At 35.8% G+C, this 14,820-nt stretch overlaps 1 protein-coding gene across 6 annotated transcripts in view; it reads left to right on the top strand.

The window, feature by feature from the left end:
* The window catches only part of Herc2 (HECT and RLD domain containing E3 ubiquitin protein ligase 2), a 190,168-nt gene that overhangs the window by 157,887 nt on the left and 17,461 nt on the right, over window positions 1-14,820 (top strand). For all 6 annotated transcript variants that reach the window (XM_058574077.1, XM_058574074.1, XM_058574078.1 and 3 more), the window contains 5 exons: window positions 320-435; window positions 746-944; window positions 5,234-5,448; window positions 10,953-11,130; window positions 12,638-12,799. In XM_058574077.1, the coding sequence (XP_058430060.1) occupies window positions 320-435; window positions 746-944; window positions 5,234-5,448; window positions 10,953-11,130; window positions 12,638-12,799 (870 nt within the window). The remainder of the gene's footprint in view (window positions 1-319; window positions 436-745; window positions 945-5,233; window positions 5,449-10,952; window positions 11,131-12,637; window positions 12,800-14,820) is intronic.

Consider the following 14,820-nt stretch of genomic DNA (forward strand, 5'->3'; position numbering starts at 1 on the left):
GCTGTACTGTGAAAATACACAAAAAAATTTCTCTTTACAAGAAATACCATAAAGAAAAGGTGAATATGAGTAAATGAACTGTGAATTTTAGTTAAAAGTTATTTTTAGTAAACTTAAATATGTAATGTTACTGCCTAGATGGTCTTTAGTAGTTTAGACTTGATGTAATCATATTGATTTTACTTATTAAGTAGAAAATCACAGTGTTAACATTGGCATTTCCTCATATTTCTGGGAAGCAATTCCTCTTGTCTTCCTAATATTTTTTTTATTCTTTGGATAAGTGTTTAATTCATACTCTCATTATAATGTTGTCTAGGTGGCTAAGAAAATTCGTGAGTTAATGGCAGATAGTGAAAATATGGACATTCTCCATGAGAGCCACGACATTTTTAAAAGAGAGCAAGATGAACAACTTGTACAGTGGATGAACAGGTTATTATATCCAAAACAAGTAATGTTATGAGTGAAAGAGTTTTAAGTGCAATTCTTTCTTATGTCAAAAAAAATTTTTTTTCTTTTGTTACTGGGGATTGAACTCAGGGTAACTCAACCACTTAGCCATATCCACAGCCCTATTTTATATTTTATTTAGAGACAGGGTCTCACTGAGTTGCTTAGTGCCTTGCTTTTGCTGAGGCTGACTTTGAACTTGTGATCCTCCTGCCTCAGCCTCCAGAGCTGCTGGGATTACAGGCATGCACCACTGCATCCGGCTCAAATGTTCTTTTAATGTTTGTTGCAGGCGGCCAGATGACTGGACTCTTTCTGCTGGTGGCAGTGGAACTATTTATGGATGGGGACATAATCATAGGGGGCAGCTTGGGGGCATTGAAGGTGCAAAAGTTAAAGTACCTACTCCATGTGAAGCTCTTGCCACTCTCAGACCGGTACAATTAATTGGAGGAGAACAGACACTTTTTGCAGTGACAGCTGATGGAAAGGTGAAGATGCCTTTTTTGTGTCATACTGTCATTAAGTCTGAGACAGTTATGTGTAGGTGTATTACTTAATTCTTGTATATGTAAGGCTCTATATTGAAATACTATCTCAATATCTATAGTATTGCTAGAAAGCAATTGCTAGAAGTAGTTGTATTCTAAATATAATCTTTAGATGTATTCTATAACTTTTTAATCTTTAAATTTTGAACGATATCATATATACAAAAGTATAATTTTATTTGCATATCATTTATTTGATGTATTTTCTTGTTTGCTGTTGTAATTGTTATCTTTTAAAAAATTTAAATCCTGTTGTAGTTGATATGTAGAAATGGTGATGTTAACATATTGATTTTATATCTAGTGACCTTATTCTTTTCGTTCTACTGTATCTCAAGATTTTTTTTCTTTTTGGTATTATAGAAAGCCATACTCCATAAATGAATGTTGTTATTTTCTAGTTTATCTCTCTTTTGTTTATATTTTTCCTCTTGGGTGGAAAAAAGGGAGCTAGTCCTCCTGGTTGGGAATTGGAGTGTAATGTTGGGCATATTCTTGAAGCAGTGTGATGGGATAATTCACACGTTATTCGTCAGATTAAGGAAGTCTCTGTTCATGAATGGATATTGATTTGTGTCAAACATTCTTTCTGCATGTAAAAAAATTCTCTTTTGAGATGTTTTCTTCCTTCAGTGAATTAATATAGTGAATTGGATTGAGTTTTCTCATGTTAAACTTGGGGGTTCTCTGTATAAGCCCAATTTGATCGGAAATTTTTTTTATACTTTTTCAGTTTGTGTTTGTGAGTATTTTGTTCAAGATTCTTGGGAGGTTCATGTTACTGGGTGAGACTACTTTTCCTGTCTTACACACTCCTTGTCTGGCTTTGGTATTATATCAGGTGTCTGTTTAACTTAAACAACCAACAAACAAAAACCCACAGTCATCATCTCACAGTTTTTCTGGGCTAAGACTCTGGAGGTGGCATAGCTTGGTTCCCTTGGCCCAGAATCTCTGACCAGGCTGTAGTCATCTTAAGGTTGTACAAGGAAGGATTCGGTTTCTTGTGGAATGTTGGGCTGAGGCCTCAGTCCTTCATTAACTATTGGGAGAGCCACTCTCACTCAGGTCTTTGCCACGTGCTATAAAAGCCAGCTTCATCAGCATAAACAAGGGAGAATGTAGGAGTGAGCACCAGCAATGAAAAGACTAGTATCAAGATGAAAGTTTCAATTCAGTTAAGCAAATCACAGAAGTGATGCTTCATCATTCTTGCCTGATTCCGCTCAGAACTGTCTAGGTTCAGCCCACATTCAAGGAGAACACAGAGGGCATGCATGTCTGGAAGCAGGGACCATTGGGAACTGCTGCCACAGGAAATAGGGTAGGAGTAGCTTCAGAAAAAGATTGAAGTATATTCCTTTCTTATTTGTTTTCTGGAAAATTCTTTGTCTTTTAGTTTCCTGGTTATTTATTTATTTTTAATTTTTTAAATTTTTTATTTGTTCTTTTTAGTTACACTTGATAGTAGACTATATTTTGACATATTATACATACATGGAGTATAACTTCCCCTTCTTGTGGTTGTATATGATGTTTTCGGGTTATTTATAATCCAAAGTTAAGTGGTATTTCTTTCTTCCTTCAAAAAGGATAAAAACTGATCCATTGTTATGCTCTGTTTTGGTTCTAATTACCCTCTCCCCTAGACATTGTTATTGTTGTTTTATGTAGATCATGCTTTTTTATGATGACCCATGCTTTTTTATGATGACCCAGGTCTTTGCTCACCATCATTTCTTATCCCTCAGACCTTATAATTGCTTTTCATCTACTTTATGATTATCTTTTTCAGTTTCCTTTAGTGAGTTTTTGTTGTTGTTGGTTAATTCTCTGTTTTTGTTTGTGTATTTGAACTTTTTTCCCTCCTCTTTTCCAAGATAAGATTTTTACAAAAACAGAAGATGGGACTGATAGAGCCTGTGGGCCATAATTTGTCAACTCCTGTCTGGAGTATAAAATTTTCAGTTAATAATTTTGTTAGCACATTAAAGTTTTATTCTTCTGTGTTTTGACTTTCATTGTTACTAATAGGATGTCAACAGTCAGGGTAACTTTTACACAAATTAAGGTAATAATTTTTTTTCTGTGGCTTAATTTAAGATCTTTCTTTGGTAATGTATAGTTCTACTGTGATATGTTTAGATATCAATTTCTCTTTCTTTTCTCCCATTCTTTTTTGTTTTGTGAGCAGTGTTTTTTTTTTGGTGGGGGGAGGGGGGTAAGGTGCAGGTAGAGGGGGTTAGGAGGTGTGAGGGATTGAAGCAGGGAAGGGAAATTTTCAAGAATTCTGGTAAATTTTCAGTTATTATATTTTCAAATATTGCTTCTCCTATATTCTCTGTGTGGTCTCTACCTGGAAGTTATTGCTGTTAGGGTGAGAAGGTGTTTCCTTTATATCTTTTGATGCTTCTTTCATATTTCCTCTCCTTTTTTTCTTTCTTTGTCATATGCTGGACAATTTCTTTAACTTGATCTTCTAGTTCTCTAATTTCTTTTTCCCATCTGTGTAATTTGCTGTTTAATATGTAGTTTCTAGAATTCTGCTTTGGGTTATTTTTTATCCTCTTAGTTCTTGAGCATATTTTTGAAGATTCCTCCCCCCATCTCTTTTTTAAGTTGTCCATGGATCTTTATTTTGTTTACTTACTTATATCAGGGCTGAGAAGTGACACAGTGCCTCATACTTGCTAGGCAAGTGCTCTACCACTGAGCCATAATCCCAGCCCTGAAGATTTTATCTCTTTAAATATAATATTAAACTATTGTTCTTCTGCTGGCTCTTAATTTTGGCACCTTCTTTCCTTTTTTATATGATGCAAATTTTTTAAAACTATGAGCTTATCGTTTTCCTTGGAAACTTTTGTATAGAAATTTTTGAGGTATAGTTTGTAATAATGCATCCAAAGAGAGTTTATAAACTTGGGACATTACCAACTTAACCTATTTTAAAATTAAATTTTTTTACTAGAGGATTTTAGTCCATAGGCGTAAATTTAGAACGAAAAATCAACTTGAGGACTGGTTTTTGTGGGTATAAATTCTCAGGGCAGATGCTTCACCTTTCATTTAACGTTAAGAAAGGCAACTTTCTTTGTTGTTCTCTTCTTATTTCTCATTGATGGTCACACTGAGGGAGCAGCCCTGTGGAGTCTAAGGAATCTACAGTCTCCTTTGAGGTTGATGTGTAATTGATTTTACACAGGGAGAATGTGCCTGTGCTCTTGCATGATTAGGATTAACAGAGAATCTCCCATACAACACCCCCACACATCCTGTGCACTCAGGATCTTCAAAACCTTCCCCGGAGAAGCTGGCAGCTGGCTTGAGGGTGCATTTATGTACCTGAGTTTACAGTTTCCTTACTGTTGTATCAGTGTAGCAACACATTTGAAAAATGACTAAAACAGAATGAAACACCATGTAAATGCCTACATGCATTTGGAAATGTCAATCTGATCTTTCTTTCCCCCTAATTAATGATAAAGATGTTTTGTGTCTCAAAACAATTATTATTTATGTAGAGTGAAAAATGATGTTTTTTCTTGTGTGATTTATATGCTGCCTTGATGATATATTAAAATATATTTATAATTTTTCTGTGGGATGTTTCCATGGGTTTATTTTTCAGAGATTAGCATATAGTAGATAATTAAACCTTTTTTTGTTATACTAATGGTCTATATAAAAATGGAAAAGTTTCCATGGAGAAGCCCTTATTTTCAAAATATAGTTTTTGAGAATTTGTGATTTCTAATAGTCAAGTTTTCTTTCATTATTAGAATTTTGATAGAGAATGTAGAAAGTTCTTAGACATTCTGTGATTTTTTTTTTGTTTTAAATACTTTTATTTTATTTCTTTATTTTTATGTGGTACTGAGGATCGAACCCAGTGCCTCACACATGTGAGACAAGTGGTCTACCACTGAGCTACAGCCCCAACCCTTGTGATTTTTTTTTTTTAATTTTAGTACTCTGGGAGCTGGGGTTGTGGCTTGGTGGTAGAGCGCTTGCTTATCATATGTGAGGCATTGGGTTCTATTCTCAGCACCACATAAAAATAAGTTAGTAAAATAAAGTTATTTTGTCAATCCACAACTAAAAAAAATTTTTTTATATTTATTACTCTGTGGTAACAATGGTTAGAGCTCTGATTAGGTTTGTTAATTTTTAAATCTAGGGATATTTAGGTGAAAATCTAATGTTGCTATTACTTTTTGTTTCCTTAGCTGTATGCCACTGGCTATGGTGCTGGTGGCAGACTAGGAATTGGAGGGACAGAGTCAGTGTCTACCCCAACATTGCTGGAGTCCATTCAGCACGTGTTTATTAAGAAGGTGGCTGTGAACTCAGGAGGAAAACACTGCCTTGCCCTCTCTTCAGAAGGAGAAGTTTACTCTTGGGGTGAGGCAGAAGATGGGAAGTTGGGGCATGGCAACAGAAGGTATTATGTGAAAACATCATTTTCAATGATATGTTTTCCTTTGTTTCAATGCTGGCACAGTATATTAGCACTTTGTTTTTCAAAACAACATTTACAACAGTCTGTTCAAATTAAATAGTGACTCATTTGGCAGAAATAGGTAGGTTCACGTGCCAACCTGTGGGCTTACCTATAACACTACTTTATTGGGAGAAAAACAAATCAGTTCTGAATTTTTGATTTATAATTACAAAGCCTCTTTTTGTCTTTCTTCTCCAAATCATTCACTGAATCACATTTGGCATTTAATGTGTTACACGATACTAAAACTGTAAACACAGAGGAAATGGCAGGAATTTGAGGGGGAAGGACATGCAACTTACAGTGGTTTTTAAACAGAAGAACCAAGCTCATTCATTTTTACAAATTAATGGCGGCTGCTAGCCAAATTGGAATAACATCAGTCTTCCTTATCCTAGAAATTACTAAAATGCTGTAAAAATGTACAAAACAATCACCCTAAAGGCATTGGAAATTGACAAAGCACAGTGTTTCCTGAAAATGGGAAACAAACAAGGCTACTTCTAAAAATTTCCTCAGTGAACTGTCTGTAAAAGGTTTGCAGGATGTGGCACAGGAAGGAGGACAAGTCCAGGCACTAGCTTGAAGACATCCTTAGTGTGGAGGAGGCAGAACTGAAGTCCAGGGAAGCTAAGACATGTGAGGATGCAGAGTACCAGGAAGGAGAGAACTCCAGGGACCTGCAGAGCTGAATACAGCAATCACATGTGTATGAGGCCAAGGAACAACCACCCAAAAAGGATTAGAAGAAAGAGTTCCCAGAGTTCTCCCATGAGGCAGAGGATAGAACTCCCAGAAACCTCATAATTCAAAGGGCATTGATGAAAATATTTAAAATGATGTTGTCAAATAAATAGTAGGGGGAAAATTAATCATGTACTACTTGTAGCTATTATCTCATCACCAAAACTTAAAAGTAAGACCTGAGATGATTAAACCATTTGTAAGCAATTTAACATATAATTTGTTTTTATGAGTTAAAAACAAATCCCTAAACATGGTAAACTTCATAATGTCCTGTATCTACTCAAAAACTACCAGGCATACAAAAGAGCAGGAATATAAGTACAATTCATATGAGGAGAAAAACCATTCAGTTAAAATGGATCTAGACACGACATAGTGATAGAATTGCTCCATAAGAACTTTATTAAAGCAATTATTTTAACCAAATGCCATATCTTCAAGAAGGTAAAGAAACTTGAATGTGTTAGGTAGAGCCTGAAAGATATGTACATGCCCAAATCAAACTCCTAAGGATGAAAAATGTAATGTCAGAGAAATAAAGTACATTGAATGGAATTAATGGCAGATTAGACATTGTAGAAGAAAAGGTCAGTAAACTCAGTAGAAACTGTCCAGGGTGAAACAGGAAAAAAAAAAAAAAAGAATATTCAGATGAACAGAACACTAGCAAACAATGGAACAACTTCAAATAGCCTAATACATTCACAATTGGTGGGTATTTGGAAGAAACAATGGAGTTTTGTGAAATCATAAAACATAATAAAAAAAAAAAGGCAGAAAAAGAGGGAAAATTCAACAAAGAACAGATGGGACAAATAGAAAACAAATAGCAAGATGTGGACCTAAACTCAAAAATATTGATAATCACTTCAAATGAAATTGTCTGAATACCTTAATTAGAAGTCAGAGATGATCAAAATGGAAAATACAAGCAAGATCAAACAAATGCTCCTTACAGTGATCCCACCTTAAATATAGATATATAAATAGACTAAAATTAAAAGGATGGGAAAATATATCTTGCTAAAACTAATGAAAAGAAACTGAAATGCCTGTATTTATATCATGCAAAGTAGATTTTACAGCAAATAATATTGGTAGGGATTAAAAGTAATTACTTAATGATGAAGTAGTTTATCAAGAGGACATAATCAAACAAATATTAATTCCATATACCTAATAATAGACATGTCAAATAAATAAAATTAAAAAAAATACTAGAACCCCAAGGAAATATAGACAAACCCACAATTGCAGTCAGAGATTTTTAATGCCCCCTTTTTATAATTGGTAAAATAAGCAAACAAAAAAATCAGTAAGGATAGAATATTTGAATCATTGTCAACTAACTTGACCTAACTCACATTTTTAGAACACTGTACTAGGCAGAAGTACATTCTTTTCATGTTCACATAGAACACTTACCATTATAGACTATGATTTGAACCATAAAACAAATCTTATGCATCCAAAGGATTCAAGATACACAAAGTATATTCTCTGTCCACAAGGAATTACATTAGAAATTATCAACAAACATGTCTCTAGAAAAATTTCCCCAATATTTAGAAAGTAAATAAAACATTTCTAAATAACTGATAGGTCAAAGAATGAATCAGAAAATAAATTAGAAGTGATTTTGAGCAGAGTAGAAGTTAAAACAGCATATCAAAATGTATGAGATCTAGAAAAAGCAGTACTTAAAAGGAAACTTTTAGCATGAAATACATATTCTAAAGTGAAAAGTGCTCTTAAAACAATGACTATAGCATCTACATGTAGATACTACAGTAAGAAGGACAGATACAGGCCAAAGTAAGCAGAAGAGAGGGAATAAGAAAATCAGAACAGAAACTCATGACACCCCCCGCCCACACACACAAACACACACAAAATGGGGAAAATCATGAGAAAGAAAAACTGGTTCTTTGAGGTAGATATAATCAATAAAACCTCTATTTTGACTCATAAAAAAGAAATTATCAATTATAGGAACATTAAAGGTTTTTTTTTTTTTTTTTTTTTTTTGGTACCAGGGAAATGAATTCAGGGGCATTCAACCACCAAGTCACATCCTCAGCCCTATTTTGTATTTTATTCAGAGACAGGGTCTCACCGAGTTATTAGCACCTCACCCTTGCTGAGGCTGGCTTTGAACTCGTGATCCTCCTGCCTCGAGTTTCCAGAGCCACTGGGATTACAGGTGTATGCCACTACGCCCAGCAGGAATGAAGGAGTTTTGATCACCCTAAGTGTGCAGATGTTAAAAGATTTAAAAGATCACCAATGCAAGGAACAACTTTATTCCACAGTCTTGGCTTTTTTAGAAGAATTGAACAAATTCCTCAAAAGTCACATATTCCTCAGAAAATGAATTTGCTGTAGACAAATCTCCAGCACAAATCACTGGTGATTTTTAACCTCTAAGGTGGATAATTCCATTTCTTCTTAAACATTTTCAGAAAATTGAAAAGGAAGGAATTCTCTCCAGTAGCTTTTATCCAAACCAGATCCAGACATTATTAGGAAGATATAGACCAATATCCCTCATGAACGTAGATGTAGAAATTCATGTTTTAGGAAATCAAATTAAAAAAAATATACAAAAAAGATAATACAATGTGACCATGTTGAATTTATGCCAGAAATTGTAAGTTGGTTTAACTTTGGAACAGTCTATATAATAAAGAAGAAAACCACGTGATAATCTCAGTAGATGAAGGAGGGAAGAGCATTTGGCAAATTCTAACATCCATTTCTTGTAAAAACTTCCAGCAATCTAGGAGTAAAAGGTCCTTTTCCTTAACCTGATGAAGGGCATCTGTGTTAAACCTGCATGGTACTTAGTGATGATAGACTGTAACGCTGCCCCCTCAGGATCAGACAAGGATGTCTGCTGTCACCACTTCTTTTCAGCATTTGCTGCAGATTTAGCAAAGGCAGTTCAGCAATGTGAAGAAACAGAAGGCATTCGGGTTGGAAAGAGAATTAAAGCTGTATTTGTTTGCAGATAGCATTATTTATGCAGAGAATCTGATGTGTCTAGGAAAAAGCTAGCAGAAGTAATAAGTGATGTTAACAGTGTTACAAGATAGAATATGCATAAATAAGCCATCATCTATACACATATTAGTGTAATCAGAAAATGAAATTAATTAAAAAAAAACACCATCTATAATACTATTCTCTCAAAATCAAAATATTCAGGGATAAATCTGACCAAAAAAATGTGGATTACCTACAGACAGAAAACTATAAAATACTGGTAAAGATTTTTTTTTTTTTAAGGTTTAGATATTTTTATTAACATTTAAAAAGTTTTTTAAAATTTTTTTTTTAAACTGGGAATTGTACCCAGGGGGTGCTGAGCCACATCATCCTGGCCCAGTTTTTTATATCTTTTTATCTTGGGACAGGGTCTCACTAAGTTGGTTAGGGCTTTGCTAAATTGCTGAGGCTGGCCTTGAACTTGTGATCCTCCCACCTCAGCCTCCTGAGTCTCTGGGATTACAGATGTGAAGACCTAAAATCATGTGCAAATTAATATTCAGTACCTTCAAAATTTATATGAAAATAGGAAAGGACTAGAAGAGTCAAAACAACTTTGAAAATGAGGAATAAAGTTAGAAGACTTGTATTGTCTGATTTCAACCCTTGTTTTAAAGCTGAGATAACCAAGGCAATATAGTATTAGTATAAAGAAGAAAGAAATATAGTAGAGGAGAAGAATGCGGGCCAGGTGAGTATGAGAAAAAATGATACTTCTCAGTTTCTGCTGTACCACTTATAAAAGTGCAAAAGCAATTCACTGAAGAAAAATTGTTTTTTCCACAATTGTTTTGAATAACTAGATTACCTTATAGTGAGAAATGAACTTAAATTTATACTGTACTATATCCAAACATTAATTCAGAGTGAATCATGAAAGGAAGCTTTTTGTGATCTTAGATCAAAGATTTTTTCAGATAGAACTCGAAGACATGATTTGTTGAAGAAAATGAATTAGTCATCAAGGTAGAATATAAATCTGAAAACATGATAAATTGAACTTTGTAAAAATTATGAACTGTTCTTTTAAAAACATTATGAAGAGACTAAAACGATCTGCCACATGCTGGGAAAAGGTATTTATAGTCATTTAATCTGACTGAGGCCTGATAGCCAAAATATATAAAGAGCTTTCAGAACTTAATAAGAAAACATGGTAGCCCTGCTTGTCACCTTACAGGCTGGTGATAGTCATACTTTAAAATTCCTTAAATGAATTGTTGATTTATAGCAGGGTGGGGAAACTATTTCAAGTAAAGGCCTGGGTAGTAAATATTTTAGACTTTGCATATGATTGTTTTTTAAAGTGGCATTTTAAAAATATAAAACTTATTCTCAGCTTATATGCATTTTTAAAATAGGCCATGGAACAGACTTAGCCCAGTGTGGGCAGTAGCTTCCCAACCCCTGATTTAGAACTATGAAAGTTATATTCTCTGGCATTCAGGTGTCCTAAGGGAGCTAGGTAGGACATTATGCAATTTTTAGTTCAGATCTGAATGATTCTTCTTGATTTAATAATAACTTTTTTTGAGAGTTGCACATTGACTAAATGAGCAGGAAACAAAAATAATTACATAGTATTTAATAAACTTCAAAATATTTAAGTGTAGAAGTTCATTTGTTATATTTGATGTCTTTTCTTGCAGTCCATGTGACCGCCCTCGTGTCATTGAGTCTTTGAGAGGAATTGAAGTGGTTGATGTTGCTGCTGGTGGAGCCCATAGTGCCTGTGTCACGGCAGCCGGAGACCTCTATACATGGGGCAAAGGCCGGTATGGCCGCCTGGGGCACAGCGACAGTGAGGATCAGTTAAAGCCAAAGCTGGTGAGAAGATGCCACCTTCAAAAGCCCAGACCTAAGCCCAGTGGCTGCTTGTGCTATAATGTTGAAGTGAGATGCAGCAGTTTGCCATCGGTGGATGGGGGTAGTTTGCCATTGTCATTATAGTTTTAAAATGTCAGAAATATTTCCCATTCTATTTTCTTTTCATTTTAGTGTCGGCGATCATAGGCTCACTATTTATAACTAGGTTTTCTTTGTGATGGAAATAAAAAAATCTTGGTTTTGTATTCATATCATGGGCCATTTAAACAGAGTGGTATTTGAAATATTCTTATACAGTTATATAGTTGATTTTGAACAACAGTGGTTTGAACTGTCTGGGTCCATTTATATTCAGAATTATTTTTTGGAGTTTTTTGAGAATTTGAAAAAACTCAGACAAACTGGGTAGCTTAGAAATATATAAAAAAAGTTAAGGAATGAGTGTGTAATGAATGCACAAAGTATATGAAGATAACAGTCTATTTTATTATTTACTACCATAAAACATACACAAATCTATTATAAAAAGGTAAAATTTAGGGCTGGGAGTGTAGCTCAGTGATAGCAAAGCCCTTAAGTCCGTCCCCAGCACTGCAAAAAAAAAAAGTTTAAATTTATCCTAACTTATGCATACAAATACTTATAGATAATACATGGCACCATTGGAGGTTGAAAGAAATATAAATGAACACAAGGTGCAATATTAAACAAAACTGTTTAAAATTAACTAAAATTAACATGACCACCTATTCTTGCTAATATCGTAAGCTCCAGTATTGTAGGTATATGTTTAAAACGCCACATGACACTGTTCATCTCCATGTGATCAGTTCATTTCTATTTTATTTGTTTTTTATTTGTAGTGCTGGGGATTGAACTCAGGCCCTGAATGCATGCTAGACACATGATCTACCATAGAACTACATTCCTAGTCCTGCTTATTTCTTCTTGTAATTCATATCATAGTAAAAAGTGATATCGTTTAGTTTTTGTGTATTTTCTGCCATTTATAATACATTAACATACAAAATATATATTAAATGACTGTGTTACAGTAAGACTTCCAGTCTGTAGCAGGGTATTAGTAGTTAGACTTTGGGGGAGTAAAAAGTTACATGTGGATTTTTAACTGTTGGGGCATTGCACCTCTAAACCCCATGTTGTTTTAGAGTCAACTGTAAAGATAAATATTACTTGGCATCTAGCAAAATGCTTTGGCTTCTAGAAGGCCCACTGTCTTTGTAGTGATACAAAGGGATGAATGAATAGTTTTCATGGCGGAGCAGGATTGGCTCATCAGGACCCTGAGACCTGCTTCCTACAGTTTAGATTAGTATAGTTCACATAAAGGAAGGTGTTTTCTGTTTTATCTCATAGGATTATTAAAATTATAAAGGCTTAAAATAAGCATTCATGCAAAAAAGAATGGCAGCATTGTAAAGCTTTTCCTTTGATAAACCTTCATTGTGTATGGCCTGCTAACCGAAGGTTTTTTTTTCCCCTGAAGGTGGAGGCACTGCAGGGCCACCGTGTGGTGGACATTGCCTGTGGCAGTGGTGATGCCCAGACCCTCTGCCTCACCGACGATGATACTGTCTGGTCCTGGGGGGATGGGGACTATGGCAAGCTTGGCAGAGGAGGCAGTGATGGCTGCAAAGTGCCCATGAAGGTATTTCCTGTTTGAATAGCCTCAGATTCACCATTGCTATCCTCCTCTGTGGGCTTCTCAGGGGCATTTTAACCTCAACTTTATCTTCTTTGCAAAAAATATTTGGTAATCAAGTAAAATGTGAGTGAAGGGCCCAAAGGCATACGGTATTTTAAGTGCTTTTTTTTGCCTTTTTGGGGAATGGATGTAATCCAGATTTTACAGAGCCTCTGGTTTTATTTACTACATAGGCCTGATGGAGGAATAGAGTAACAGTAACATATTGTTCCCAATCACTTCAGTTTACAGTGGTAGGCAGATACCATGTCACACACTGTGGGATGCACTAGAACTTAAGGGCAGGTACTCTGAGAAAAGCCCCATGAGGAGGTTGTCTGGCGCCCGAGTCTATAGGCCTGGGCTTAGGTCCCTTGCATTGCTCCACATGAGCTGAGGCATTTTCTTTTCTTTTTTTTTTTTATTAGTTGTTCAAAACATTACAAAGCTCTTGACATATCATATTTCATACATTTGATTCAAGCAGATTATGAACTCCCATTTTTACCCCATATACATATTGCAGATTCACATCGGTTACACATCCACTTTTTTACATACTGCCATACTAGTATCTGTTGTATTCTGCTGCCTTTCCTATCCTCTACTATCCCCCCTCCCCTCCCCTCCCCTCTCCTCCCATCTTCTCTCTCTATCCCATCTACTGAGGCATTTTCTTAACTTTGCCAGTCTGACTTGCCATTGTGAATGGGTGTTTGGTAGAGGTTAAATGAGTCGATGTGTGTAGATCGTGTACTTACCACTCTGCAGCCTGCAGTGCCCGAGCACTGTGGTGTAGTAGAGCTGCTGTGCATGAGTGCTGTGAAAATAAACTGGAACCTCTCTGTGCCCAGTGTCCTCTCTTGCTGGGCTTGGAGAATGCAGGTGTGAAATAGAACCATATTATGTTCAGTTACCCGGGAGCTCTGACCAGGTGGCATGCACCAGGCACCCCTGAGCTGTGTTGGTGGTGGGGGCAACCATGTAACTTTTCTTTCCAGAGTTGTGCTGACCAATATAGTAGCTGTTGGTTACATTTGACTGTTTATGTTTAAATTTAAATCAATTTAAATTAAATAAAAATTAAAATTCACTCCCTTAGTTACAATGATATGCTTAGTACCTACAAGTGGCTCAGGGTGGCCTCCCTTTCCATCATCACTAGCACTTTGTCCAGTATAGGTGTATGGATACTTTAGTCACATTATAGGTTACAAAGGTTTCCACAATGTGAAAAAAAAGGTCTGTTGTGGACTTTCCTGATTAAAGAAGGTTTTATACACAGACTTTACACCATCAAGGATTAGAGGGGCTAGAGGAGGAGATCACTAATGCCAATGTGTCAGTTAGGGAGGCAGGGGAAGACTAGTTAAGATAATAAATTTTTAATTAATTTAAATTTAAAATTAAATATGGGAATGTAAGTATGAGAACACTCATAGAGGCAATAAGGAGCAGGGGTAAGGAGTTTGCTGGGTAAGGAAAAGTGATAACAGGTAAATGGGCTTCACTGAGACCCTTCCTTGTTGGATGTGGTGAATTGGGGCCCCATTCAGGCAGGACTGCATGACCAAGAACATGTTAATAAATTGACCCAGACAGATGGGCAGGTCCCATTTGCTCTTGGTCATCTGTCTTGCTGACTGTTTCTTGCTCCCTGTGAACCTCAGGTTTTGAGAGAGTGTTGGAGGGAGGTAAGTAGATACACAGGGGTTGCTGAGGAGTGGTGCCTCCATGCCAATTGAAATATCTTCCTTTTTGGTGACATGCATTGGGTCCCATTTTGCTCTGTGTTGGCATGTCTGTAGCCACTCAGATGCTTCTGCTCACTTCCCGGCAGTACTTTGAGTAAGTGGAGTATGATTTTAAGTTGTGTCAAATATTCTAAACAGGAGTGGATATTCAGAGTTCTTCTTAGACTTAGTTCAGTCTCAGTATGGTTGCAACAACTGCTGTAGGGCCATTGATGGAAGGTGTCTAATTGG

This window comes from Marmota monax, unplaced genomic scaffold, assembly GCF_021218885.2.
Source record: "Marmota monax isolate L192 unplaced genomic scaffold, Marmota_monax_Labrador192_F-V1.1 WCK01_AAM20220418_F8-fsc00179, whole genome shotgun sequence".
In the NCBI taxonomy this organism is placed as follows: Eukaryota; Metazoa; Chordata; class Mammalia; order Rodentia; family Sciuridae; genus Marmota; species Marmota monax.